The 27,681-nt window shown below is 50.1% G+C and overlaps 1 protein-coding gene across 4 annotated transcripts in view; it reads right to left on the minus strand.

Moving 5' to 3' along the window:
* Positions 1-2,750: 2,750 nt before the first annotated feature.
* Positions 2,751-27,681, minus strand: part of kif26ab (kinesin family member 26Ab) — a 79,054-nt gene continuing 54,123 nt past the window's right edge. For 3 of the 4 annotated variants that reach the window (XM_079752374.1, XM_079752375.1, XM_079752377.1), the window contains 12 exons: positions 21,083-21,266; positions 17,303-17,518; positions 15,730-15,823; positions 14,631-14,896; positions 13,292-13,475; positions 11,741-11,900; positions 11,333-11,495; positions 7,098-10,359; positions 6,358-6,551; positions 5,405-5,428; positions 5,046-5,196; positions 2,751-4,918 (listed from right to left, as the gene is read on the minus strand). In XM_079752374.1, the coding sequence (XP_079608500.1) occupies positions 4,731-4,918; positions 5,046-5,196; positions 5,405-5,428; positions 6,358-6,551; positions 7,098-10,359; positions 11,333-11,495; positions 11,741-11,900; positions 13,292-13,475; positions 14,631-14,896; positions 15,730-15,823; positions 17,303-17,518; positions 21,083-21,266 (5,086 nt within the window). In that variant the 3' untranslated portion in view covers positions 2,751-4,730. Of the gene's footprint in view, positions 4,919-5,045; positions 5,197-5,404; positions 5,429-6,357; positions 6,552-7,097; positions 10,360-11,332; positions 11,496-11,740; positions 11,901-13,291; positions 13,476-14,630; positions 14,897-15,729; positions 15,824-17,302; positions 17,519-21,082; positions 21,267-24,884; positions 25,978-27,681 lie in introns of those variants that run through there. The other variant, XM_079752376.1, reaches the window with a different exon arrangement.

Genomic DNA, 27,681 nt, shown 5'->3' on the forward strand with positions numbered 1-27,681 from the left:
TTTATTTTTTATTCTTAAGATCATGAATATTCATTGCACATTAACTCCCCTACATCAGTATTCTTGTAGCATTTTAAAACACAGTCTCTAAACGAAGCTTTTATGTAAATCATGCGCTATCTACAAGAAAATCTGGACCCAGGGACACCCCAGCAGGACTGGAACAAGGTCAGTGCATATGCTATAGAAAACAGTGCCCCTCATCAGCCTGGGACAAGGTCATCGCATCGTGTTATTGCCAAACACGAAACATTCACGATCGTGGCCTGAACTATTAGCATTTAATAAGTCCACACGGCCGAATCAAGGGCCAAACTCTTTACCGCAGAATACAAGAGCAAACTCGTTTATGTCAGCTCTCTATCTCAAAACTCGAGTGTGACTTTGGCACACACACTAGCCGTTAACTGTTTGCTGTGGACAGAAAGACACACACACACACAAACACGTGCACGCACGCACGCATTCATGACGCACATGTCTACACACACATGCACACACACGCTGATGGGCCATCACATCCCCTTGTGAGGACGGATCCCCTGCGGCTCTGCATTAGTACCCAGGCCACCAGGTCTGCTGGATGACTTTGGAAGGTCCAGGAGATGCTTTGTGCTAATTGGCTAAATGGAGTGGTTGGTTGGGTTCACAATGCCAGAGGAAGGGGGGGGGGGGGGGGTTGCAATTGATATCAATATTGGAATTAATCATCCCTGTCAACGTGTTACAGCAACGCCACCCCATTTCCCCTGCTTCATTTTGCCCCACTGCTTGCTACATTGTTTACAGTAAAGAGGGTTAAATACCAAGCAATAGATCACTTCAGCTGTTTCAAGGATTGCAATTAATTCAGTCCTCCGTAATGAATTGCTCGGTTTGAATTACAGTCTTAAGTGCTATCTCGGCCCAGCGGTCGAGTGCTGGGCTCATATGGCCGCCCATCCAGAACCGTAGGAGGAAAACCCTGTGGTACCCTCCGACTTATAGCTCTCTCTAACACTACCAGCGCGTGCAAACCCTCCACTAATGCAATCCGCTGGGTGGGAGGAAATATCGATAGTTACAGCCCCCTAAAGCAGGGATGCTGAGCCAACATAGAGACCCATGTGGGCCTTACATCTCCCATAGCTTCTCACATAGCTTCTCTTCTACTTTTAATTACAACAAACAAGTAGCAGTGTTGGGTCAGCTTTATGGGGCTTTTTAAAAAAGAGCAAGCTTGGTGAGGGCAGAGTGGTTTCTGCGATGCACAACGACTTCTATTTACAATGTCAACGGTGGTTCAAGGAGGGGCCCTGTTGTAGATTATTCCTGGCACTGCTCCACTGTATATCTGCGCGACGACAGCCAATGACAAATGAAACCGTGCGGAGAGCAGCAAACATGTGTTCCAGCGGAGTACAAGTCAGACCGAAGCCAAAGTGGAATGGAAAAAGAAACAGAGAAAGTACAGGATGCATATTAAATCGATTTGGGATTCGTGTTGAAGCAGAATGGCTGGGTGATGACAGCCATTCATTTAGATTGTGTTTGTGAAACGCAGGAAAACAATCATTCCTGAGAGGCTGGCAGTGTGCTAATAGAGTAGAGGAACATAAATACTAACGCTGAGGAAACTTTCAAGGCAGGAAAAGGGAGGGCGGTGGGGGCGTTGGGAGAATGGCCGCATGGTGGAAGTGTGACTTTCTCTCCCCCAGAACTCATTGCTATTCTCCACCAACAGCAGGCTTCCTGCTAATAGGATGGAAGCCCCGAGGCAACAAGATCTGCCGCAAGACGGAGCAGACCGGTGGGCAAGCAGACCTAGGTACACAATCTCACGCCGCAGCCGCCCGGCCCATGGTCTACCACCCTGTGCCCCGACTTCCGTCCGGCCGGGGAGCCAGGAGGAGCCAAGAAGGGAAGAAACCATGAAGAACGGTGAGGAGCCATCAGAGCTGCCAGAGGTCTTGGGTGACTTGTCACGTGGGCAATTACAGTGTGTGTGCCAAACCTCTGAACGTGGAAGACTCTGAGAATACTAATTCCAATATGATGCCCGCTGGGCAGCTTTGCATGGCATTTAATGAGTTTGGAAAACACACACTCACACATTTGTTGGATCGACTTTGGATATACTTAAGTGTTGTTGGGCTTGAGAACACATTTAGGTTGCATTGATAAACTTGTTCCAGACCTGCTGATTTACCTTTGGAGCATTTGCTAATCGACAAGACCCTTGATCAAGTCATATATTTCGTAAGACAAATATTACCTCCTGTTACTTTAAATGGACTCTGGCTGCAGTTATACCATATTTTAAATACGAGTTATAAAATGTAAAACCGGAGGAGGTAAGAAGTTTTCTTGATTAAACCATCTCAACTACCGAAGGAGAAAGCTCTCCCTTGAAAGATCGAAGTCATTTCGTTCGGACCATAACTCTGTGCTTCCAATAAGAGTCTGCAAAACACGCTAACCTTGACCTAGAACCAGACATATATGCCTGCTGCTTTTCAATTTCCTAAAGTCAGCCTGAAGGTCTAAAAGTGACAACTGTGTGAAAATCATTGTGTGGCTCTACTTTTACGGTATACAAGACAAATATTTCTTCGGTAGCGGTCCTCTGCAGTAAACGTTCTTAGGACTGATCATATCAGAGCCCTCGAGTCATTCGCTCTAATAGCAACAATCCCTTAGCTTTGACACAAACATATTTATCTTTCAAATGGGCAGACAAAAAATATCACACTTTGTGTCATCGTTAAGAAGAGACATTTTATTCACAGGTACTGTAAAACACAAGCTGCCATATCATACATTTATACACAGGATTTGAAAAATCCTATAAAAAACCAATGATATTTGAAAATATGGGTATCGATATGAAATATGACCTTACATACAATAATTTCTTGGAAAAAAAGGTCTCTGTTGGATAATAGTAATTTAATTTTATGAGCTTTACCCTACAATAGTGAAAACAGAGGTTATTATACAAAAATTTGAATGGTAAAATTGGAGTACAACAGTATTAAAAATGATTAAAAAAATCCCAAGCAGCATCTTCAAAGAGGGCCTGAGAAGGTATTACAAAGTAAAGTAAAGAAAAGGAAAAAAAAGGCGACTGTCATAGTTGGAGAAATTTGTACCCATCCAAATACAATAAAATCATTTTGTTATTCTAAATACCCGAATTCCACAGCATCCTTTTTAATTGTATCATTCATCATCATCCATTTGGAGTAAAAGCGGGCAAATTCTAGCAGCTGCAAAGAGCCGATATAATGATTGAGCTCTGCTAAACCTCGACCATCGCAGTTGTTGGTAATGACACATTGCACCATTTCACAGCAATCTCCTTCGACACATTTTTTGGAGTCTTTGATTGAGACACTGAACACGTTAAAACCACCATGAGAAAGAAAATAATTGGGAGGATGTAACTTGCAAGTTGGTGTGCTTCTTCTCACGCTCAGATGGGTGTAATAGGCCGTGACACACTGCTGTCTACATATTCCCATTGAGGTTCATAAGTAGTTAGAGTGAATATAATGGTATGCATAGAACCAAAGATTCAGCACCGCTCCAGAGAGAACACTAGAAAAAGGCCCAGCAGATGCTAATCAATGTTCCTTGTATTGTGAATATAGTCAAAGCAAAACCCGGTCCAGAATCAGTTAGCGGTACAACTGGGCATGCTAACGAGCACTGCTGTGAGCGCAAATGAATTCCCATCGTCAAGGTTAGCTTGCCAACGCGAGCGTTGCTGTTTACTCTAACTGGAAAGTGTGGCAGCAAAGTGAACAGTTAAATCACGTTTAACAACCAACGATGACTGATATGTTTTGGTTTATTCCCACACTTTCAGTTATGAAGAAAACATGGCCGAACCCACGCCTGAGTGACCCCCCCGCCACCTAACTGGTGCTTCAGCTAAGTGCGTCCACAGAGACCCATTGGATCAAGGCAACTGGAGGAGAGAACACATTCACTCCATCCTCGCGAGCCTCCCCAGCCCAGCTGGCAGTGGCTGAGTGATCAACAGCAACTGTAGTCCTTGAAAATATAAACCAGGCCGGTGTAGAAAAAAAGGCTAGAAAACGATAGAACCAGAGATAGAACATAAGGCGCAAGAGGCTGGATGGACATGGAACAAATGCTGACTGAGGTTTGAAACATGAGAAAAGGCAGAGAGAGCAATAGCATTACTGTATCGCCATCTTTTTTTCTTCTTTTTAGATATTTTTTTAACCTAAAAATGAATTTGTACACACAACATAATCATATAAATACACTATACAATGCAATATAAAAACCTTTTTGTTTTGAAAAGGAATATGATCGGAGTTGGATATGCTAATCAGGATACCTGCCCCCCATAAAAAAAAACTAAAAGAAAGACTCAACAACAAGACAAGTAAAGAAGGCACTTCTGGTTTGTTATTCATTGACTTTTGTGTAAATGATGGCCACTCGTTTGCCGTGCGGACAACAGCATTTGTGCACACGTTTCTCTCCATTTACAACACACTATAGAAAACGAGGCACTGCAGCTAAGTTGTTGAAATTCTCTCTTTGTCCATGCAAAGACTCACACGCTGATTGGGAATGGGGGTGCTGCCCTTTTCAAAGCATTCTTTTCATTCCAGTAAGTATCTATTCACTGGCTGCTACATTTCTTCATCCTTCCTCACTTTCTCTTCCTAGCTCCTCCATACCTCCTCCTCCTCCTTCTCCCTCTCCTCTCCTCAGACTCCTACTTCACAGGGACCTTCTCGTACGACCGCCGCCACCGCCGGCGTGCTGATGTCGAAGCACGTCACCATCATCACACGGGCCTTGCATAGGTTGACGCAGAATTCCAGCTCTTCCGTCGCCTCCACCAAGGCCTCCAGGTAGTCTGCGGATTCTTTGTCCAGATCCTGGTCCACCTCGACTATCAAAGCGAAAAGGCGTGAAGGCTGTTTAGTCCCATGCTAGCACTTCATTCAAATCTCCTAATACACACACAGCATGTGGTCAACCTTGTTCTGCACGCACGTTCGAAAGAAGGAGGTACTTACACTCTCCGATCCACTTCCTGGGGTCCATCATTAGCCGTGCCTTTGTGTCCTCCAGCTCCTCCCACAATGCCTCATGTTTTACCCGAAGCTCCTTCACCTGCTGCTGCCTTCTCTCCAGAACCTTCAACTTACTGTTGAAGTATTGCAGGCCCTGAGGGGGGAACACGCACACCGTGAGACGCTGGAGGGGGATGGAGACGGACATGCCTAACCTATCGTTTAGTTTGATTTAGTATTTCCTCGATTCCTGAATATATATTTTTTAACTGAAGCCCATTACGTTGGAGGACGATAAAACTGACCTAGAAACGTACAGTATGACAAATGGAAAATAAAAACCGTAATAATGTCATGCGTACCTTTTCAACATCCTGAAATGGTTGCTGAAAGAGAGAAGAAACAAATTAACATATTTTTCATCTTATTTGCATGTTACAAAATAAACATTCACAAGGAGAGTATAAACAGCATGAGTGTACTGTGTATGAAATATATTTGCACATGATTCTAATCCTAGTTTTGTGATGATGAGTAGGTCTAGGCTAAAGCTGTGCCTTTTCTGAGCCAGTCAACCAGGGATGGCTGGTAAGGACATTGTAAATCCTCATTAGCTAATTGAGAGTGAATCAAACGACGATCCAGGGGGTTTAATATGTCCTCTTAACAAGTCCTTCTCTCACTGCCTGACTTGCCGATGCAGTTAATGGCCCACTGGAGAGGAGCAGGCCATAAAGAGCCAAGCGCCCAGATACGAGCTCTGCTGAACGGCTAACAGGGGCTGGTGGTAGTGGCAGGCGTGCCTTCATCCAACATTTCTCTTTACCACTAAACTTTGCTGTCATTTCTCTCACACTTCTGTTCCCAATCCGTAACCGCCAGTGAGCGCCAGCCACCGGGACACAGCGTTTCAATCCCAATTAGTCCCAGACAGTAATTGCCTGCTGATCTTTCCACATTCCTGGGAAGCTCTGGCAGAATCCCAAGCCTCGAGGTCTGGTCCCAGACACTAACACTAGGATTTGCTACCAGGCAGACTTAAGGTCAGACGTCTGAGACACATTTTTCCTGTCTTGTACTTTAATAAGTTTCTGGGAAGGAGTCAGCGAAGACTTTCCCACAATGTAAGCCATCGTGTCGTATGTGGAGCACGTATGGACTCAATGTCGCACATGTAAAGCATGGACGGGGCTTTGCATTGCAATAGGATGTGTTAAATCCTGAGATAGTGCTTTGGGAGATCTAAAATAACTTTAGACATGTGACGCCCCTGGTCACTCACGGAGAACAAGCCAAAATCGTCCCCTCAGCTCACCTCTGCTATTTCCTCCTGTCTCCGTCTTTGGAGTCTTTCCACATCGTCGATCTCATACACCTTAATCTCAAAGGGTTCCTTCAACGGTCCGGACATAGGAGGTAGATCCACCCACTGGCCCGCCGTGCCAGCCTTCTTCCCAAGGGAAGATGTGTCTGGCATGGGCGCGGGGATAAGCCGTCTCCTTTGGAAGCCTACAGGAACCAAGCACAGCAGACACAGTTATAGAGCAGAAATACAAAAATGGTATTTGCTGGCCACTGTGTGTGAATATGTATCAGCCTCGTTCTGAGTTGTTGAGAGTCGAATGAGGCTCTAGGCGGGCCTGCTGTGGTATGTTGATTACATATTTATAAGGGCTTCATGACTCCTGATTCTCTAGCTCCACAGTATAAACAAATTGAAAAGGTTGGTTTGCTGCAGACAAAAATCTTGCGCTGAAACCAACACTCTATATTCAAGTCAGTGTATTCGATCAAAATATGCAGAATATAATTATATTGCATATCTTGATGAATAAAATTAAGTTAAAATAAAGTAATTCAGCACCTGTGTCTGTCGAATTTCCAATGAGAATGGATGAATTTGTTCAGTGCAGAGTAGCAATGGATCTATTCATTTTGATCTACTCAACAATAACCCATCGACATTGCTGCATAATAATGTAGCAACGGTGTGCTATCAGATAATGTAGGACCTAGATATATACATCAATATATTCAAACAGGTTGCATCCTCACCGTTAGACCTCTTCTTGGGGGGCTTAGAGCTCCTCATTCGGCCCGACGACATCCCACTCTCGCTCATCGAGTCCAGGGCCGAGGAGGCGCTGCCCGTGGCCTCGCTGTCGCGGATCATGCTCTCGTAGCCGCTGCTACCGCCGCTGTGGTAGAAGAGGGCGGTGCGGCCCATTGCCGGAGGGAGCTCCCCGCTCAGCACGCTGCTGTTGTCGCTGCCGTGGCCGCTGCTGTAGCGCTGCGGCCGCCTGGGAGCCGTGATCTTACTGTAGGGGGAGGGCAGCGCGGCGTTGGGGGACTTGTCGTCCCCGACGTTCACCCCGCTGTCATTCCCGCTGTCCGAGTCTCCCGATGCTCGGATGTGCTTGCCCGACGTGGTGCTCGACGCCAGCTCGCTCACCCGGCTGTTGGCGGCCCTGATGGCCTGCTTGGTGCCCATAATGGTGCCCCTTCCAGGCTTGCTGCTGACTGCGGTAGTGGTGGTCCTGGTGGCCGATGTCCTCCCGGATGGAGGAAGGTTAGCGTTGGCACCTTTGGTCACTGGTTGTGCTAATGACTTGGTCGAGGAGCTCAGACCTTTAGAATTGCTGGCAGACAGCGAGCGGGCCTTATTTACATTCGTCACTCCAAACGTCCTGGGGTTAACGCTGGCTTTTGCCTGCCCAGGTTTACCGATCCCTCCGGGGCTTCCGCATGGAGATGGTGGGGAGGTAGCGATGGGAGTGCTTGATGAGCTAGAAATCCCAAAGCGTGGAATAGACCTGCTGGACTTACTGCTGTTGCTACCCAAACTGGCCCCACTGTTTTCCCTACTGAGAGCTGGTCTTGAACCTGATAGGGACAGGTTGTCACACCTCTCCAGAGACATGTGACTGCCGTAATGTAGCCCACTGTCTCCTCTGGGGCCTTTGGCCTTCAGGCTTGAGGTAATTTTGGGGTCAGACTTCAGACTGGAGGTTTTGAAGCTGTTGATGTCTCCCCTGCAGCGGACCTCCAGCTCATCCTCTGAGACCAATGACCGCAATGAAGATCCCATCCCTGCCTCCCCATAGGCTAACCTTAAGGCACTTTGGGGTAACAGAGTCTTGTTCTTCTGGTCAAGACTGGACTTTCGCACCGGAGGGGGAGGAGGGGAAATGCCACCAGGCCTCGGGAGAGCACTGGCTTTCTGTGTGTTTGCCTTGCTGTGTTTCCCGAGAGAGGAATACTTTAGGCTACTGGTAGATCCAGTGATATCCTGTCTCCCCTTGGACTCTGTTGCGGCATGGATGACAGGCACAGTCCCCAAGGTGGTGGCACCTCGCCTGAGCAGAGGCATTTTGCTTGGGGGTTCGGTTTTCCTACTAGCCGACTTCTCACAGCCATCGACCACCCTTTGGGATGAGGTTGAACCCTGGACCTTGGGTGGACGAGGTACGCTGTTGCTGCTGATAGGTGTTTTGCGGGACGGGATGCCACTCGCAGGGTTTTTGATAAACCTGCTGGTGATAGTGGGCTCAGGTAATTGGGGTTCTGAGTGGTTGTCTATGCGATGCCAAGGGTTCTCTTGCCTGGAGTCCTTACCCAGAGCCTCCCTACTACTACTGTGGCTACTGCTATTATGGGAAATGGATGAGGTAGGTTTAATTTTCCTGGGAAGACTGGAGTGGACTGTGGAGGGACCTTGTGAGGGTTCAGAGGAACTAAGAGATTGAGCTTTAGTGATTTTAGACGTGTACTTCGGTGACCCTTTAGCTGACTGAGGAGTTGGAGGACACTTTGTGAGGGATAACTTGCCTGACGCCGCGCTGTCACTGTCAACGTCGGAGAAACTGAAGCCACTGTCGTTGAAGGAGCCCTTGGCCTCTCTGGGGGATGGCTCACAATGGAACATACCAAGAGAGTCCAGGTAAAAGGTTCCCTCAGGTCCTACATGCTTGGCCTGTGGTAGAAAGACATCTGTGGAGTGAGCGCCTTCGCTCTCCACTGTGCACACGCTAACCTCACTCAGCCAGGAGCTGATGGACGAGCCCCTGCTAGCCATGCAAACCATTGTTTCCTCCTGGTAGGGTGAACCCGAATCCGTGTTAACCTCTGACCCTCCGGCAGCTAACGTGTACGCATCAAACTCATCGTTGATGCTGCTGATAATGCTGACAGGCCGGGAGCCAGAGGCCAGGGCCTGCAGGGAACAATCACTGTTGAAGCTGATGATGCTCGAGGGCCGACCCCTGTCTACAATACTGCCGATGGCCAGCTCCTCCACCACAGTGAACACCAGCTCGTCCTCTCCGTTCAGCTCCACCGGCTGCTGCAGGGTGACTGTGGCTCTGAGGATGTCTCGATCCAAGCATCTCTCTCTCAGGGTGGGCCGCATCTGGCAAAGCTCCAATGGTGTCCTACCCATGTGGGAGGTGAACGAATCCCCCTTTTTCCCAGCTTGGTAGCTCATTCCGACAGGAGGCATTCTGGTGCTGCAGCGTTCCTCATTGTCTCTGTGGTCATTTAGCTGGGGAGGAGGTGGAGCTGGCTTTGGCAGAGGCTTCTTGTTGAAGTATACCTTCTCCCTCACTACAGGCTCTGAGACCGCTGCTGCAGCTCCACCCTGTTTGCTCGGGCTTGTTTGATTTCCAGACAACAAGATCTTCTCGCCATCAGCACTGGTCCTACACATACTCTGAACACCTTCGACAGGGATGGATGGCCTTAGGGCATTGTCTGGTTTAGATTTAGGCTCAGGGTTGCTGACTGATGGAGTGGCCACAGCCTTAGGAGACGGTCTGGTTGAGACGCTCTCTTGAGAGGAATCATTAGCAATAATCTTCAAGGGACTATTCCCTGAACCCTCTTTAGGCTTGTCCATCTTGGGGCTGCCCTGGTTCCCCTTGCCTTCCCCAACAAAAGCAGTGGGCTCCTCACTGCCGTCGATGCACTCCAGCCTCTCCTGCAGTTCGGCAAACGTGTTGCATTTGAAAAAGTGGTCTCTGTCGAAAGGGCCGTCTCTCGTAGACCTCCTTCTGTTCAGAGAGGGAATGATTGGAACGAAGGCAGGGGGGCCTTCATTGTCACTCAGCTCCCGGTCTGAGATAGCAGCACCTCCGGGCCCCACGTAAATCACTGTATCACAGGACTGCTCGCTGCTGGAGGAGTATTCCTGGTCACTGAGAAAGGAGGGCAGGTCTGGGTCGAGTGCCACGGTCCGGGGGTGGAAGGGCCTGAGGTGGGGCGGCCGGCGGATCCTGCCCTCCTCACAGGAACTCTCCCCGCCTGAGGAACTGGATGCATACTGCGAAGCAGAGGATAGAAGGGACCTCACTATTTGTTTGCATGTGCATGGGAGATTAGGGTGGATCACATTAGTAAAAAATGTGCAGATCGTTTTTGCAATTAATATTTATCCCAGTCCCTTGTTGGACAAAATCAATTACAAACAGATATAAATTTCTCTGAAATTGAATCAGTCAATATATTCCGAAAGAGTAAAAGTGCACGTCAATAGCCATACAGGAATAATGTCAATAATATGTATTGCGCTGTGAGTGAACTTCATTATAATACTGCCTCCGACCCATACTAAATAAATACATGCTGTCATTCCATCTAATTATTTGAGCCCTATATTTCCCTAATCTGAGGAATGCATTACAGAGATCCTTAGGCAGGAAGTATTGATCACATGATTAGCTGTTGAGGAGTGGGTGGAGAAATTAGAACTAGCCCTGAATTATAGGGCTAATAAACTTTGATTTGAAGAAGCATACATTCATACAATAATGAGCTTCAAGATACAGAGGAAGGAGACATCGAAGAGCGCAATGTCAGTCAATTTAATCAATGTATTGAATTCTCTTTGTGCACGGTAGAGAAACAAATGCTCTTGCAGCCCCATTAATAACATACACAATAACTCTGCATTGGATAATTAAATAAATTGAAAGTTAGGATTACTACAGCATTGCTTCTTGCTAACATTTAAGCACAATAAACCTTGTATTGCGATTCCAGGAACATGTGTTTCAAGACTTTCCATGGAAACTAAAATGGCTGCAGCTTAACTGATATGACACTCGTATCGCTGGTATATCAGTGTTTCACGCACTTTCCATGGAAACTGAAACGGCTGCAGCATAACTGATATGGTACTCATATTGGTGGTATATCAGTGTTTCATGCACTTTCCATGGAAACTGAAACTGCTGCAGCACTCCCCTAATGTGACTAACATGTTTGCTCCGTGTTTAGTAGTTTCCACTGTGTACCTTCGTCTTCTTCTTCCTCATGCGGTGGATGCGGGAGGCCAGCTGGATGGTGTTGAGGGAGTCGGCGTAGTGGGCCGGGGAGTCCGAGATGTGAGCGATCATGGTGGTCCTGCAGTTGATGTTCCCCAGGGATTCCCTGAGCAGCATGGTCAGCTTGCTGTCCCTGGATTGGTGTTCACGCAATAAATATCATGATCAGTTGAGCGATGCTTCAGCGAGTGCAAGGTCATGACAAAAAACTGAAGGGCCCACTCATATCGTATCCGAGATATAATTTGGAACAGCCTTCAAACTGCGTTAGTGGAAGTTAGATGTACGCTTCGAAGGCGTGAGCAGCGACCTTCCAGATAAATCTAGATTACACACAAATATCATGGCAGTAAACAAAAAGGACATTGGTGTTCTTACCTATAAGGTACATGCTTGGCTCCGTTGGCTAGAGCCATGATGACGTTTCCCAGCGCGTTGAGAGACAGACACAGGCCTCCCCCGCAGTCCCGGCTCTTGCTCAGGTCCTTCTCGCAGCTCCCCAGGTCTATGAGGTGCAGCCGGCTCCGCCCACCGGACACTGAGGGGAGAGCAGGAGAGGGCGTGACTTTGGTGCACACTGCATTGGGACAGCTGGAGCTTGGGGGGGCTGGGGGTAACAACCCTGTAAGGTGGGCCTGACTTGTCGGGTAGGATGAGCTCAGGAGTAAGAGATGTAACCTGAGGTTGCTAGTTTGATCCCCAGCTCCTCCTAGCCGAGTGTCGAGTGGTCCCTGAGCAAAACAACTAACCCTAACTGCTCCTGATGAGCTGGCTGTCACCTTGCATGGTTGTAAGTACCTTTGGATAGCCAAAGTGTAGTGAGTAGGGCAGCCTTTAGGGGAGTAGCTCACCCACAGGCGGGGGAGAAGGAGGCAGGAGCCTCGTACGTCATTTAAATAGGGAGAGCTCACAGTCATTGTAGTAAGTCATCGAAGGCTGCTGTCACAGCAGAATGTCTGATGATGGAGTCTAAAAGATTAAAGGGGCTAAAGGTTAAGAAAATAAATTTGTAGCTATACTTTGTTGTGTGCCTGACTAATGTGTCGTTCCACATGACTTGTGAGAAAACAATGAGTTCTGGGGTTTTGCAACAAGAGGAGAAACCATTAAGCTCACATGGGCATGACTTGGAAATTGACTGATTCACACACTTATTACTTTGAGGCAGAAGTGCAACGCATGAACGCCAACAGTTTTCTTTCTTCTGGCAGAAGCCAGAACCCATAAACATTGAACATGGAGACTGGGGAGTTATTTATTTTATTTATACTTATGCTGTCTAGCCCCCAATAAATAACTTTACGGTTATCGGGGCCATAGGAGGCGGGTCACACTTCAAGAGCAATAATAAGAGCTCACTGATCGAGGAATACATGCTGAAACACAATCCATTACACCAAATAAGTGTTCAGAACCAACATTACTGAAAGTGCTTCTGATTATCTACTGGATTAGATCTATAATTAACTGATTACAGAGCACTCTCTTGTGTTCATCATCAAGTCTTATTATTGTTAATAAGAGTAACACGGGCATGGAGTACAAAGACGTATGCCATACAGAGAGCACACAGAGTGTCCATGAATGTTCAGATCCTAATTAAGGGAAACGACAAATCCACATTTACAATGTAAAGCACAAGGACAAACCGGCTGCATAGGGGCCTGTCACCAACAACATAAAAGACGACACAAAGTGGATATCCACTTAGGTAGTCCGCCGTCGCAGGCAGGCAGTCCACTCCCGTGCCTCCACAGGCAAGGACACGGCCTAATGGCACCGAATGGGCCCCCAACGCCATCCCTCCTGCAAGACCCTCCAGAGGATGCTTTAGCTAAAGGTAACCAGCGACTCGAAGCTGCTCTCGTCCTATTGCAGATACAAGGACTCCCGACCGCTAAAGCGGAGCCGACGGGGGACTGTACTCACTGCCTCCCTTGCCGCTCTTCTCCATGCGGTACTGGTACACGTGCAGCGTGAACAGCATGTGGGAGTTACGGCGCTCCTCCTCGCCGGCGTCCGCCCGGTTGGTGCTGCGGGCTTCCATGGCAGCGTCTAGGAGGAAGGCCGCCCTCTCGGCCGTGGGGGCACGGAGCTCGCTCTGGTTCTGGAGCTGTTTGGGGGAGGGGGGTCGAGGGTGGAGGTTAGTGGAGGGACGGAGCAAAGACAAGGAAGATCCTCACGGTGAGTGTGTGTGTGTGTGTGTTAGAAACGTGGCCAGCATTGGATCAGGAAGGCATGAGGCTGGGCAGGATACAGAGGAGGAAGGCTTGGGAGCTGTGGGAGCTGGCTAATTGGAGCCAGCCACACGTTTCTTGCCTGTTATGCATTGGGTCTCATGGGCAATGAAAAGCAACAGATATGCACGCTGGGAGGGGGATTAGGAAGGGGTCTGATTGGGAGCAGGAGGCTGGGGCACGTCCATCACCGCTCCACGGTGAGAGAATGGAGGTGGCAGACAACAAAGACCAAGATGGAGGAGGGTTGGAAGAGGGCGCCCTAAAAGAGACAGCAAAGACCGAGCAGAGAGCTTCAGAGGAGCCCAGCCGTCCTTTGAAGTCCCAGTCCACACGGTTCCTCCCAAAAACAACATCTGACGGCAACACCTGCCAGCGCCTTCAGAACTACGCACCCCCCTGCACCCCCCTCAGAAATACCCCCCCCCAAAAACACCTTCAGCTATTGTGTTTGTGAGGGGCCAGCCCCGACACAGGGGTAGTAAACGCTGATGGATTCTAACAGTAATCATCAGAGTGAGGCTGCAGAGGGAGCCATCAATAGTGGGGATAACGTTGGTGGGGAAAACACAAAGCAAAGGATTACAGCGGCAGGTCGACGCAGGGCACCAGACGGACTGGAGAATGGTGAGATGATGAAAAACAAACACAAAGGCAAAAGGCGAAGACTCTGTGGGCAGGATGATAGACCGCGGTGTGGATCAGATCAATAGGCAGACACAGTAATACATAGACAATAATACAGAGGGAGGAAGGGAGGGAGAGAGAGAGGGAGTGGGAGAGAGAGAGAAACAGAGAAACAGAGAGTGAGAGCGAGAGAGGGAGTGGAAGAGAGAGACTGAGACAGAGAAAGAGACAAAGAGACAAAGAGAGAGAGAGAGAGAGAGAGAGAGAGAGAGAGAGGAGAGAGAGAGAGAGAAGAGGTAGAGGTAGAGAGAAAAAAAGAAAGAAAGAAAGAGAGTGAATGCGCGCAAAAGAGATCAAAGAATCAATGGCAGCACGGCCCTAGGTCCTCCCCGTGTCCCCCTCACCTGAGTGCCACAGATGGGGTCCTCGCTGAGGTTGATCCCGGGGGTCTGGCCGTCCTGCGCGCTGCCTGCAGTGGACACCTCGGACAGCAGGTCCTTTAGCTCCTCGTCCTTCCCGAAGATCTCCACGGCGGAGACGCGCACCGAGAAGCGCGTGGCCGCCTTCTCCTTGCGCTCGGTGATCAGCTTGAAGAGCCAGGAGATGGCGCAGGGCACCACCCCCAGGCTCTGCGCCGAGCCATCCTTGCCCAGCATGGTGTACGTCTTGCCTGGGGACATGATTAGTCGCTGTTAGTGTCTGAGAGCTGGGGAGCAACACAATTACATTTAGGGCATTTAGCAGACGCCTTTATCCAAAGCGACGGTTCAGACACACATTCACACACCGACGCCGGAGGAGGCAACCACGCAAGGCGACAGCTAGCTCGCCAGGAGCAGTTGAGGGTGAGGTGTCTTGCTCAGGGACACCTCGACACTAGTTTGATACCATAGGAGCAAGGGATCGAACTGGCAACCTTCTGGTTACAAGTCACCCCCGCTGTACCTCGTGGGCAGACAACCCCCGTGTGTGTTTGCTTCCTGCTCCGAGTGAAAGGGTCGTGGGAGCAGTATCACAAGCAACAAATACATTGTGCAAAAATGTACAAAACGTGATGAGGTATGAATTTTAAAAGGGTGCACCCAGTAAAAGAAAATCAAAGGGCAGGATGAAACGCACGGGCGGCCTGTCAGGCGGTGAGGAATTACAGCCAATGGCAACGGCAGCAGGAGAACTAGCGGCCGTGGTTAGAGGCCAGGTCAATGACTACCGCTTTAATTACCGACCTGAGCCCCCAAGGCTTGATTCACGATTAACACACACACACACACACACACACACACACACACACACACACACACACACACACACACACATGCACACCCGCACACACACATACACACGACCACCATCCATGTTGCTTTCTTTGACACACACCAGCGCCCACCACTACTAAGCCCATTGTGGACATTGGGAGGTGCCAACAAAGGCTACAGAGAGTTTTCTTTGGCTAACACAAAGACCGCGCTGTGATCTGGGAGTGGGGCGGGGCGGCGGACCTACCCAGCTTGACGTGGCCGAAGCAGAAGATGCAGCCGTCCGCACCGTTCACCACCGACTGGAGCACCTCTGCCACGGTGCCCGAGCAAACCTCCACCTGGAGAAACACACACACACACACACACACACACACACACACACACACACACACACACACACACACACACACACACACACACACACACACACACACACACACACACACACACACACACAGGCGTTACACTCCATCTACACAATGCACCAGGAATAAAGTATTTGCTCTGCTTGGTTAATGACAGCTACTGAAGACAGCTACTGAAGTGTATGCTTTTACGGATTTGGCTAACACGGGTAGGAATTCTCATTATGTCTGCGGTTTTTGTGGGTGCATGTGAAAGTATGTCTTTTGTGTGCTTGCTTGCGTGCGTGCGTGTGTGTGTGTCTGACTGCACTTGCGATAGTTGTTCATATCTGTGTGTGCGCGCAGCTGTGTGATCTTGTGTGTTGCAACACGCGGCTAATGTTTTGCAATCTGTTTGCGCGCCGGGTTCCTCTGGGGGCCAGGGTTTGTGCAGCGGTGGTCTCCTCCTCCCATACATCACACAGCAAACAAGGCCTCTTAGCGCACAACAGCTAGCTGTTAGCCACCAGCGGTGCTCTCCCTGTAGCTCAAGCTAGAAGCTAAGGGCCTGGGCTTCCAGCAGCATCAAGGCCTGCAGGCAGCAGACACTTTCTGGAGGAGCAGGCTGGGCAGCAGTCTCCGTTCATCTCTGAACTCTGCTGCACTCTAGCCCGGTTGATTTTTAAATGTGAGTTGTGCAGCTCTTGGGTTTTATTTTAGCTACTTATATTTTGATTGGATGCCTTGATTGTTTTCAACCTCCCTTGTAAGTTGATTTGTATAAAAGCAAAGTCTGCTGCGTGATTATATGTCAATGTAAAAACAGCTGATGAAAGCCAGAAGAGATTCTGGTGCCCTCATTGGACCAGAGTTGGATAGCCTTAAGTATTCTGTTCCTTCTTTTTTTTACTCAAGACAAACCTATCATATCGGCACATGTTTGTTCTCATACTTATTTTTTGGGATTTATAAAACGCATCATCTCAAACATATTTGACCAAGCAGCCACAACCGAAAGAAGCAACGGTCAACATCCATCGCACTTTTGAAACGCCTACCTCCTAATAGTTTTGGATCCTACTAAACATGGCTTGTCTGAATCAATGGCAGGATTAAGGCTGGCCAGTCCCTACATGTGCTAGCTATAACTGGTATCAATGCAATGTCGTTCCCATGACTTGAAAGCCCAGCTGTTTGACCAACGCTGGGAAAAATGCACCCACCTCCTATTCCCAGAGTTCCCAGAGCACCATGCTCTTCCCCTAAACCCTACGGGCTCAACCACACCAATGGTGAGACCCCCCCTCTGCCCTTCTGAGATTAACACCTTGCTGCCCTTCCCATGGGCCAATGCATGTGTTAGATCAGATCACTTCTAAATATAGCCCTATAGTGTGAGAGTATATATATCCCCAAGACGGGCGTGGATGGGTCCGTATCGCGGAGAGCATGAAGAAACACGCAACGACTTACTTGAGATGCATCCTGGGTAAACACAGCGTCAAAGGCGAATATCTTGGGCACGGCCACGGTGGCGGCGCGGCGGTGGCTGGAGAGGGAGTGGGGGCTGGAGGCGGGGTCGTAGAGGGTCAGCTGCTTCTTCCTGCTGTCCACCTTCAGGAAGGAGCCGGACTCGGAACCAGAGTCGCCTGCCTCCAGGGACGGGCAGATCCGCATCATCACCTTCACCTGGAGACACATGGGGGGGGGGCAGGCTGTCAGAGCAGAGACTTATGCTGATGACGATGATGATGATGATGATGTTGATGATGATGAGGACGATTATGATGATGATGGCGATGAGACTGAGTCTGATGATCATCATCATCATCATCACTTTCACCTGGAGACACAAGGGGGGGAGGGGTGGGGCAGGCTGTCAGATCAAAGACTTATGATGATGATGTTGATGATGAGATGATGATGATCATCATCATCATCATCACTTTCACCCGAAGACAAAGGGAGGGGGGGCATGCTGTCAGATACACAGACATATGATGATGATGATAATGATGAAGATGATGATGACACAATTATGACTATGCTTATATTACTACTGCTACTGTATCATTCTACTAAAAATTTAAATCAATAATTTTGAATATCACTAATATATGTATGGAATAACAAAGCCTCAATAAACCAAAGCAGAGGAAGAAGAATATGAAGGAAAGAAAATGGATCCAACCCAAGGAGAAGTATGGCTCCGCATAACATATCCTGTCCTGAACAACGTGTCAGAGGGGTGACTGATGGCTGCAGTTTCCATGGAAACCTACAGCCCTGCATTGACCAGTGATCCAGCTGGGTCAATACAAAAGCGTAATGGTGTCAGCAAAGGACTACTAAGCCAGGACTGGAATCCGCGGCGGTAAATGGAGGTAGGTGTGTCTCTATCGCTCCGTGCTGCACGATAATCCATGCAGCAGGCTGTTTTCTCTGGAACCGGGGCGACCTATACCAGCATGGGAATGTGAGAGCATATGGGCCCCCTCTTATCCCTCCTACTCACACAACCTCCCTCTCTCCCTCCCTCTATCGATGTCCTTTCCCTCTCTCCCTCCCTCCTTCCTTCTCTTTTCCATCCCTCTCTCCCTCCCTCTCTCTCTTTCCCTTCTTTCTTCCCTCCCTCTATCTCTCCCTCCTCTATCGCTCCATCCCTCCCTCTATCTCTTCTCCCTCTCTCTCTCCCTCCTTCTCCCTCCCTCCCTCCTCCATAGCTCCCTCCCACCTCCATCGCTCCCTCCCTCCCTCTATCTCTCCCCCCTCCATCTCTCGCTCCCTCCTCCTCTCCCTCCTCCATCGCTCCCTCCCTCCTCCTCTCTCTCCCTCTCTCTCTCTCCCTGCTTCCCTCTGTCCCTCCCTCCCTTTATCTCCCCTCCCTCCATCTCTCCCTCCATCCCAACCGCCCTCCCTCCGTCTCCATCTCAGCCTCCCTCCATCCCTCCCTTCCCCTCAATACCCCCCTCACGCTTTATCCCTCCCTTCTTCCTTCCATCTCTCTATCTCCCCCTCTCTCCCTCTCCCCCTCTCTCTGCTTGTGCCTCGAGATCTATGTCGACACAAACACAGTTATAATCGGCCATTGGTATTCTGGTCTTAGCCCAGAGTCTGAAGAAGACCACAAGCTATCGGTCACAGTGCATCATGCCTGAATCATATTAACAGAAACACACAGCTTCCCCCATTTCCTCGGCTCTCCATCAATGCATGACAGTATGAGAATACGTGATATTATCAGTGGTCTCCTATTCATCTTTATAAATCATAGCCAATCTGGTTACCTTTTATACACATAGATATTATAGGTAAAGCCTAGGCTTCGTTTACCAACATATAACTTAGAACGAAAGATATTCCATGAAACATTCAGTTGAAAATGCGATATTTCTGACTGGGCACTTCTGCTCCCAGGCATGGAAAATACCCAACATGCTTCAATTGCAACTAACTCCTCTCCTTCTGACAGAGGGCTGGTTCTCTCTCCCTCTCTCCCTCCCTCCCTCTCTCGTTCAGCCTTTCTTCTTCTCTCCCCTATGTTTTTTTACGCCCACACACACAAAGCTCCAGTCTTCCCCCCAGAATACTGTTTAAATATGGCAACATAATACAGGCTGCAGAACCTCCAGTTCCATGCAGTAGGCAATCAATCCTATGTTTCTCCCTTGCTACAGCATAGGCGCTGCAGTATCACCTGAACTCCCAATTAGCATGACTGACACATACATATGTTGATGGAATTACATTTGCTGTGACATTTAAAGTGGACCTAGAGGCAGCCACACTGCGGGGCCTGCAGAGCCTCACCATGGAGCGAGAGCACATGGGGCCAGGGGGGCTAGCAAGAGTAGCATATATGTTGGCAGAGATTTGATTTCCAGGGAGAGCGAGAGGATTGGCTGAAGCATTTTCACACCTCCGACCTCTCTGTTAATGGGCCCTGTTCCCTTGTTTCTTGAACCACTCCAAATCCATTAGTGGGGCATTTTTACGGCCCGTAACGTGTCTATCGGCTAAGGGAGCAATGGGTCTGGGTCAAGAGTGGCTCCGACCCAGATAGTGGGAAAACAAGAATGTACCAAAGGGTTTTCCTGTGGGAGACGGTCCAGCACAGTCAAAGCTGTGTTGGCAAACGTGTTGGCTTTGGATTTTCTAACGCGGAACTGTTTCTAAAGATAATCTTTGATTGCATGAAGCACGGGAGACCTAATCCGAGCTAGTTAGACTTGGAACAATGCCATGAATCGTAGTATGTTTATTTTATCCTGCCAGATAGACTATCCTATCCTCAGGTGGCTGCCCGAGCAAGCTTTTACGATGTCCGTCTGTCTGTCGGACGTTTACAGTATGCGGCAAAAGGTACAGCCGTCTGGTTTCTCTGGCTACCGAAGCGAGGACTTCCTATCCAGGTGGGACCTCCACTTGTTAGGGGACTTCTGCTACTCTATAAATACAGGACCGCAGCCCAGATAAACAATACCCCATAAAGCTGAGCGGAAGAGCCCTGTGTTTACCCAGCGCCTCCCTCCCTCCCTCCCTCCCTCCCTCCCTCCCTCCCTCCCTCCCTCCCTCCCTCCCTTCCTCCCGCCCGCCTCAGCCCGTAGCGTGCAGATCCACGCAGCATGATTTTTAAACCCTGACGCTGAACTTGTCAACAAATTCAACCGCATTGTGTTGTTCTCGTCCTTTATGCTAAACCGGACCGCTGGTTGCTTAGCACGTAGCACTGGAAGTTCCACAAAACGAGTGAATTCATGACATTCCGGCAGGCTTATCGGACTCCATCTCTTCAGCCCGGACGGGGGGGGGGGGCTGCAGGCTGGTGCGGCGCCATGTAGTGTTCTCCAATTCCAACGAGGTTGGTGTTTGTACGTTGTCTGTATGCGTGTGTGTGTGTGTCTTTGTGTTGCCGTGTCTGCCGATGTGTGAATGCGCGGGTGCAGGCGTGCGCCGTCCATCTGATGATGCTTGTGCCACATGTACTGAACACGCTGTGATACGCATACACTGAGGGGGTGCCCATGCCCTCGATTCATGCACGTACACACAGAAACTCTTTCACACACACACACACACACACACACACACACACACACACACACAAACGCCCACGTACACACTCACGCGTGCACACGAACACGCACACTCACACAGAGTCACACACACATACGCAACGAAGCGCGCATGCACACACACTTGCACTCACACTCGCACTCATACACACAGCCTCGCCGGCGTGTGGCCCCTCACCTTGCCCATCCCGGGGTTCTCTTTGACCTTGGAGACGGCGCGGAGCAGGCATGGGGGCGCGGGGGGCGGGGACACCTGCAGGATGCCGCTGAAGTTGGTGGAGTAGACGGAGGGCTCCTGGGGGTGGAGCAGGGGGGGCTGGTGCTTCTTCCGCTTGGCGGACAAGTTCAGCTTCTGAGCTGCCCTGCAGGTGAGGAGAGGGGGAAACACAAGGGAAACCATGAGGAAAAGATCTACAAAACCAACACCGCCGTCCCGTTAGAGTCTGAGAGCTTACACACGAGATTTGCTAGCAGATATGTCTAGCAGGGGCGTTCTCCACCGAGACCTGATGGAGTTTAAATGTCTGGTGTGACATTTCCAAAGGTGCTGCGCATAGCCTTTGGAAATAACACGATACAACTACAAAAGAGAAAGGTCAATAAGCCCTTTCTATTCTCTGCCCAAGTAAACAAGGCCAGCAGGGGGGCTGATATGGCCTCTACTCCTGGCTATGCCTCTGTATAAAATGAGTTTTCTCCCAGACAAAATGCCTGAGTATTTCTTTTACCCCCGAGCACTGAATGAATCATCTTGTCAACCGCTTTTTCCTTCATCCACCGAAATTGGAGACTTATTCTTGATAGAAAACTTTAGAAAAAATGTCCTCATGCCCTAGTGTTCTCATTGTTCTTATGGGACGCATGTTTGTTAGACTCTTCCATGTACATCTGTACCCCAAAAAGCCTTCAACTGAGGTTGATTCAGCAAATTGCTGATATCACAAATGAAAATTCAGTCAGTCGCAGGTTGAGTGCAAACATTCATATTATTCTGATTCAAATCCTGTTTCATAAGCATGGGTTTCTGTAAGATTATTTTAGCTTTCTCCCACACATCTAAACAAAAACTTCATGAAAGATTCACTTATTAGGTCTTGGTGACAAGTAATACAACTAGGCAATCTGCGCACTGCTGCACAGAAAAACAAAGAGCTCTGGCATTCCAACCGCAGTGTTGTGCTTCTGTAAAGCGCAGGTTGTCATGATAGCAAAACAGTCGACATGCATTCATTCATATTTATCAAACACACGATAAGTATCACAGGCGGGACGGATGAAAGAGGAACAAGCCGCCTCCTTCTGGCCTCTCAACACGCCTGTTGTCAGCTTCTGCTGTTGAGTGGTAATGACAGAATATTTCCCCCGTCGTTCGCCTCAACGGGGCTGGGATAGGTGTGCTCTTGTCCTTTGATCATCCACAGAGAGCAGGCGTGGGGAAAGGTGGGCGTCTCACCTGAGGCTCGTATGATCATATGATCATATGAACCGTACACAGCATCATCTCATGGTATGTATGTGGGATCTGACTTAGTAAGGTCCTCTAAATGAGTGGTTACACCACACATCCAGCTTTATATTAAGAGATTGAAATATGATTCTGCTGCTGTTTTCGCCGGCGGGCGTCGGAGCTGTTTGTGCAGGGGAACATTCTGGGTCACTGGGCCACATGATGAATAGCACCCGTCCCAGCCTCACTCTTTCCCAGGGACCTAGCCAAACGCCTCTCTGTGTGACCCCCTGCCGACAGACCCCCGCTGAGAGAGTGCCTGGCCAGAGATATGGCTTTGCCCCGGCTGGATTACCGTCCCTGCAGCAGCCCGTTTGGGAAGCCAAGGCCGGGGCCGGGAGAGTGATTTCTCTCCTGGAAACCCAAACGCTCCAGAATGGCGTTCAGTCAAGCAGTCAGGAGGCGGGAGAGTCTCAGGTGAGACAAAGGAGCCCTTGTCAACATGATGGGGGGATGGGGGGAGGTCTGGCAGCGAGAATGAGAGAAAGATGGAGCCCGCAGATGAAAAGGGGATAAATCTGCCGAGCAAGGGATTCCTGGAGAGACAAAGCGAAAAGGAGAGAGAAAGCGAGAGAGAGAGCGAGAGAGAGAGAGAGAGAGAGAGAGAGAGAGAGAGAGAGAGAGAGAGAGAGAGAGAGAGAGAGGGAGCTTCTGCCAAAGGAGGAAAAATGCAGATACAGAGGAGACAGAGAGACAAAAATGCGAGGGAGGATTGCATACAGAGGGAGATTGAGAGGTAGACATAGACATAGAGATAGAGAGAGAGAGACATACAAACATAGGGAGAGAGACAATGCTGTTTCCTGTGGGGGAGGCCCCGGCTCATTAGACCTGCTTTAGGCTTTCCTGTGGACAGAACCCCCCCCCCCCCCCCCCCCCCCCCTCCCCCCCCACTCCCAGACTGACAGCTGCCCCACCCCCGACATGACACTTCCCTTCCCCACCGTCGCCCCCTGCAGCGACAGCCCAAGAGCACAATCACGGAACACACCGCTGGCTGATGGAATAATTATTGCATCCAAGAGGGCCGACAGCAGAGGGCCCTCCCCGGGGAGCGGGCCGTGTGTGATAGCATGCGAGACGGATCGCCGCGTGAGCGACGGGGAGGTAGAGGAAAACGAGATGGAATAGATGAATGTGGGATGGAGGCGAGAGAACAAGTGTGCAGGAACGCACGGTATTGTGTGTGTGTGTGTGTGTGTGTGTGTGTGTGTGTGTGTGTGTGTGTGTGTGTGTGTGTGTGTGTGTGTGTGTATGGGTAAGGAAGTGCTTTTGCCTCTACAGTAGGTGTAGGAGCGATTCTATTCAAGTGTGTAAGTGTGTGTGCTCATGCATTTGCACTCTGGCACACATTTGCATATATGTGTGTGTGTGTAGGTGCGTGTCTGTGCGTGCATGTGCATGTGTGTGCGCTAGGCGTGCATGTTCCAGGCATGTATGTGCATGTGCATGCAATACTGACGAGAGCACATGTTCATTCAGGATCCAAACCCCTCACACCCCTCCTTCTCTTCTCACCCACTGATTTTTATCTCCCACAGAAGAGGGACATCAGATAAGAGCCATTACAGGGGCATGGCTGTTTTATTCTGCTGCCCGTTCGGTCTGGGGCACACACACACAACCACGCAGACGTTCTGTAACCTTGGCGTTTAATGGATGATGCACAATGAGGCTGCATGCGTTTGCTTAAAGAGGAGAGGGAGAAAAGCCAGGCTTGCACACACAACCACAGACACACACACACACACACACACACACACACACACACACACACACACACACACATACTCACACACACATACATGCAAACAGACGCACACACATGCATATGTATACAGACCCACACACACATGCATAGACACACACACACGCACGCACACACACACACACACACACATACACAAACACACACACACACACACACACAGACTAATGGGAAAATTAATTGCTTGTCATAATCTCTCTCCTTTTCTCTTACCTTTCACCTCTTCTTTATTTCTCCTTCCCCCTACTCCCTAGCTCTCCCCCCTTACTCTCTCCCTAACTCCCTCCACCCTCTCCCTCTCAAAAGGGGGAGGTGCAGGCAGAGATTCCCTCACCCACAACAGCTCGTCCACCTGTTCAAGTCCCACAATCAAACCCACGCTAATCAAGTGTTTGTTTCCTCAGAGCCCGATCAGAGCCCAAGGCTGGAGCTCCAGCGCACGCTTCCCCTCTCAGTCTCCAACGGAGCGGACACCAGCCTGGCTGTGGTGTGTGAGCCGCACCGGTGGCTGAGTATGTGCGGCTCCACACCAACAGCTCTGTGACAACACGCCTGTGTGTGTGTGTGTGTCTGTGTGTGTGTGTGTGTGTGTGTGTGTGTGTGTGTGTGTGTGTGCATGTGTGCGAGACAGACCCAGCATGAGAGCAAGAGAGTGTGAGACGGGGAGAGAGAGAGGGAGGCAGAGAGAGAGAGAGTACTACTTACAGCTCTTTCCAATCCATTATCTAGTGAATGATCATAGTCAGAAAGCCTGCAGCTGAGCGAGATCTACTCCGGCGTCCGGGCCACCGGTCGCGGCCGGCTTCTCCATGACTTCCCGTTTAAAAGTGCCCGTCCCAAAGCACGGTTGTTGGGGTGGAGCGGGTGGAGGGGGAGGTGGGTGAGGTGCGAGGAGGAGTTGGGGCGGGGGTGTGGCGGCAGCGGTTCACAAGCTGCGGGGCTGTGGGGGGGAGCTTCTCTTCTTCACAGCGCGGATCCTAATCATCGAGGGGTTCCACTTGATTTCACACCGGTTTGTAAGAAGTCAAAGGGTGGGAGGGAGAAGGACGAGGAGCAGGTGGAGGAGGAGGTGTCCAGGGCGCACGAGGAGGAGGTGAAGGTGGAGGAGGGGGAGCCGGGCGTCATAGTAACCAGAGAAGCGGCAGGTGGGATGGAGCGGGGGGATGAGGTGCTACCTTGGAGGAGCAGGGGTCTGTGTTTGGGGGGGGGGGTCGGAAGGAGGAGGAGGAGGTGGACTGAATGCAGCAGGGAGGGGTTCCCGTTAGTCCGGATAAAAGGAGGAGGAAGAAGAAGGAGAAGTTGAGGCTTGGTTCAGAAGCCGCACCTCCTCTGTTCATAATATTCCAGTGTGGCGCGCGCTCCGCCGTGCAAAAGTTCAGTCTCAGTTCAGGCATGAAACACCCCCCCTCCCTCCCGCCTGCAGCACCGAGAGCCTCTCCGGCTGCTGTTCAGACACACACTGCTCCCCCGGTCCACTCTCTCCAGCGCTGCTGCAGTCCGCCTGGGGGTAGCCTGGCTGTTCCCTCCCTGCCGGTCCGCTCCGTTAGTCCATTGTGAGCTCTGCTGCCTGCGTGCCCAAGCGACCGCCGGTCCTCCTGCGAGTCGCTCGCTGCGAGCTGTCGGCGGGGAAACGGGGGCAGCGGTCCCGGCCGGACGGTTGGGTTTCAGGGGGCGGTGGTGGTGTGGGGGGGAATAGGGAGAATTCCTGCTCCTGTTCAGCCTCTCGCTCTTTCTCCGGCTGTCGGAGAAATGCTGGCAGCTGTCCTCTGCCTTCTCGCGCTCTCTCTACCTTCCTCTCACTCGCTCTGCCTCCCGCTCTCTCTCCCTCCCGCTCTCTCATCAGCCCAACCCCTCTCTCGCTCTCTCTCGCTCTCTCTCTCCGGCAGCCAGACGAGGTGTCAGCACTCGATTGCTGGCTGCTCGCAGCGCAATTTGCTCTCTCTCTCCTTCTCTCTCTCTTTCTCACTCGCTCTCAATCTCTCTCTCTCTCTCTCTCTCTCTCTCTACCAACACGCACGCACATGCATACAAAGAACACACACACACACACACACACACACACAGGCACACCCCAATGCCCGTCACATGAATACTTAATGCGTACAGAACCTCTCTTTTCTTTTGGGGTCCCTCACTTCAAACAGATTTGGATAGTATGCCTACAGTACATCTATGCTGTGTGTGTGTGTGTGTGTGTGTGTGTGTGTGTGTGTGTGTGTGTGTGTGTGTGTGTGTGTGAGTGTGTGTGTGTCTTTGTGTGTCTGTGTGTGTGTGTGTTTGCGTTCTGCTCTGCACCCTGGTGAATGGACACACGTGCACATTTGTTTTTTTGGGATTCTTTGTTAAAGGACGTAATTAAGCAGATGACTGAGAGTGTTATTAATCAGCGGGGCCGACACGGAGATAAGGAAGGAAAATGCTTAAGTGCACAAAGATGGATCGCCTGAACGAGCAAATCTCACACTCAATAGAAAGCTGAGTGATGGAGAGAGAGAGAGGGCAGAGCAAACACAGAGACAATGAACCAATGACATCCACAGGGGCAGTTTGCATGGGAGCCTGGCAGAGAGAAAGAGGGCACTTGGTTTCTGGTGAAGGGTAAAAGGGGGGGAATTAAATGGTGCGAGTGGGTGAACCAATACTGGGATCTGAGTGCCCAGTATTCCCAGTACTGCCAAATTAGCAGTAAGCCCTCTCACCCGGCCATCAACCAGACCTGTTTGAAAGGCTGCCGCCTTGGCTGCGGACGTACTACTGGAACATAAAGGCAGGCAGGTTGGGTGGGAGCGTTGCCGGATGAAAGTGCATTCAGCAGAAAGCCACAGCACGCAGTGCGTTCGCCTCCGCCGCTGACACACTGGCCCACATTTGAACTCCAGCGAGCGTGAACTGAAGGAAGGGAGGAAAATAAAAAGCGAAACAGAACACAGGCGCCGACGGTGGCTCCACGGTCACAGAGAAGACAAGCTGGGAGCCTAACGAACGGCTTTGATATATCACCTAACCTTCACTTCCCTCAAGCTCCACAACACATGTTTGCCTCAGCTTTTTTCTGCCCTGTGTCCGATTTCACTACAGGTTCTATTTTCTATTCTACAGACTCCACCACCGCAGACCTTACCACCTGCTGCACCACCTCTATCAACACCGCCCGCCCTCGCTAAATCCCCTCAGACTAGGAGTGGCAGCGATCAATGGGCGCAGGACAAAACTAATGTGGACATTGGTCACCTTGACAGTAGCCCACAATAGCAGCAGAACCATTCGTCTCCCTAACCTCAATATCTATTCCCTTTAAAGCCCCTCGGTCCGCTTGCAGCCAATGAGCATCAGAAGAGGTGGTGAGAGGGGATGAATGGAAGAATGGTGGTGGAAACCCCTCAGCTCCATCAGTGTCTCCCTCCGCACAGAGCTTGAGCGCAGATAACGACTCTAATATATACAAATGGGCCGTCGCGAGATTAATGCAAAAGAGCCCGTCGTTAGAAATAAAAGCTCCTCC

The sequence above is a fragment of the Pollachius pollachius genome (assembly GCF_949987615.1).
Source record: "Pollachius pollachius genome assembly, chromosome: 15".
Classification (NCBI taxonomy): Eukaryota; Metazoa; Chordata; class Actinopteri; order Gadiformes; family Gadidae; genus Pollachius; species Pollachius pollachius.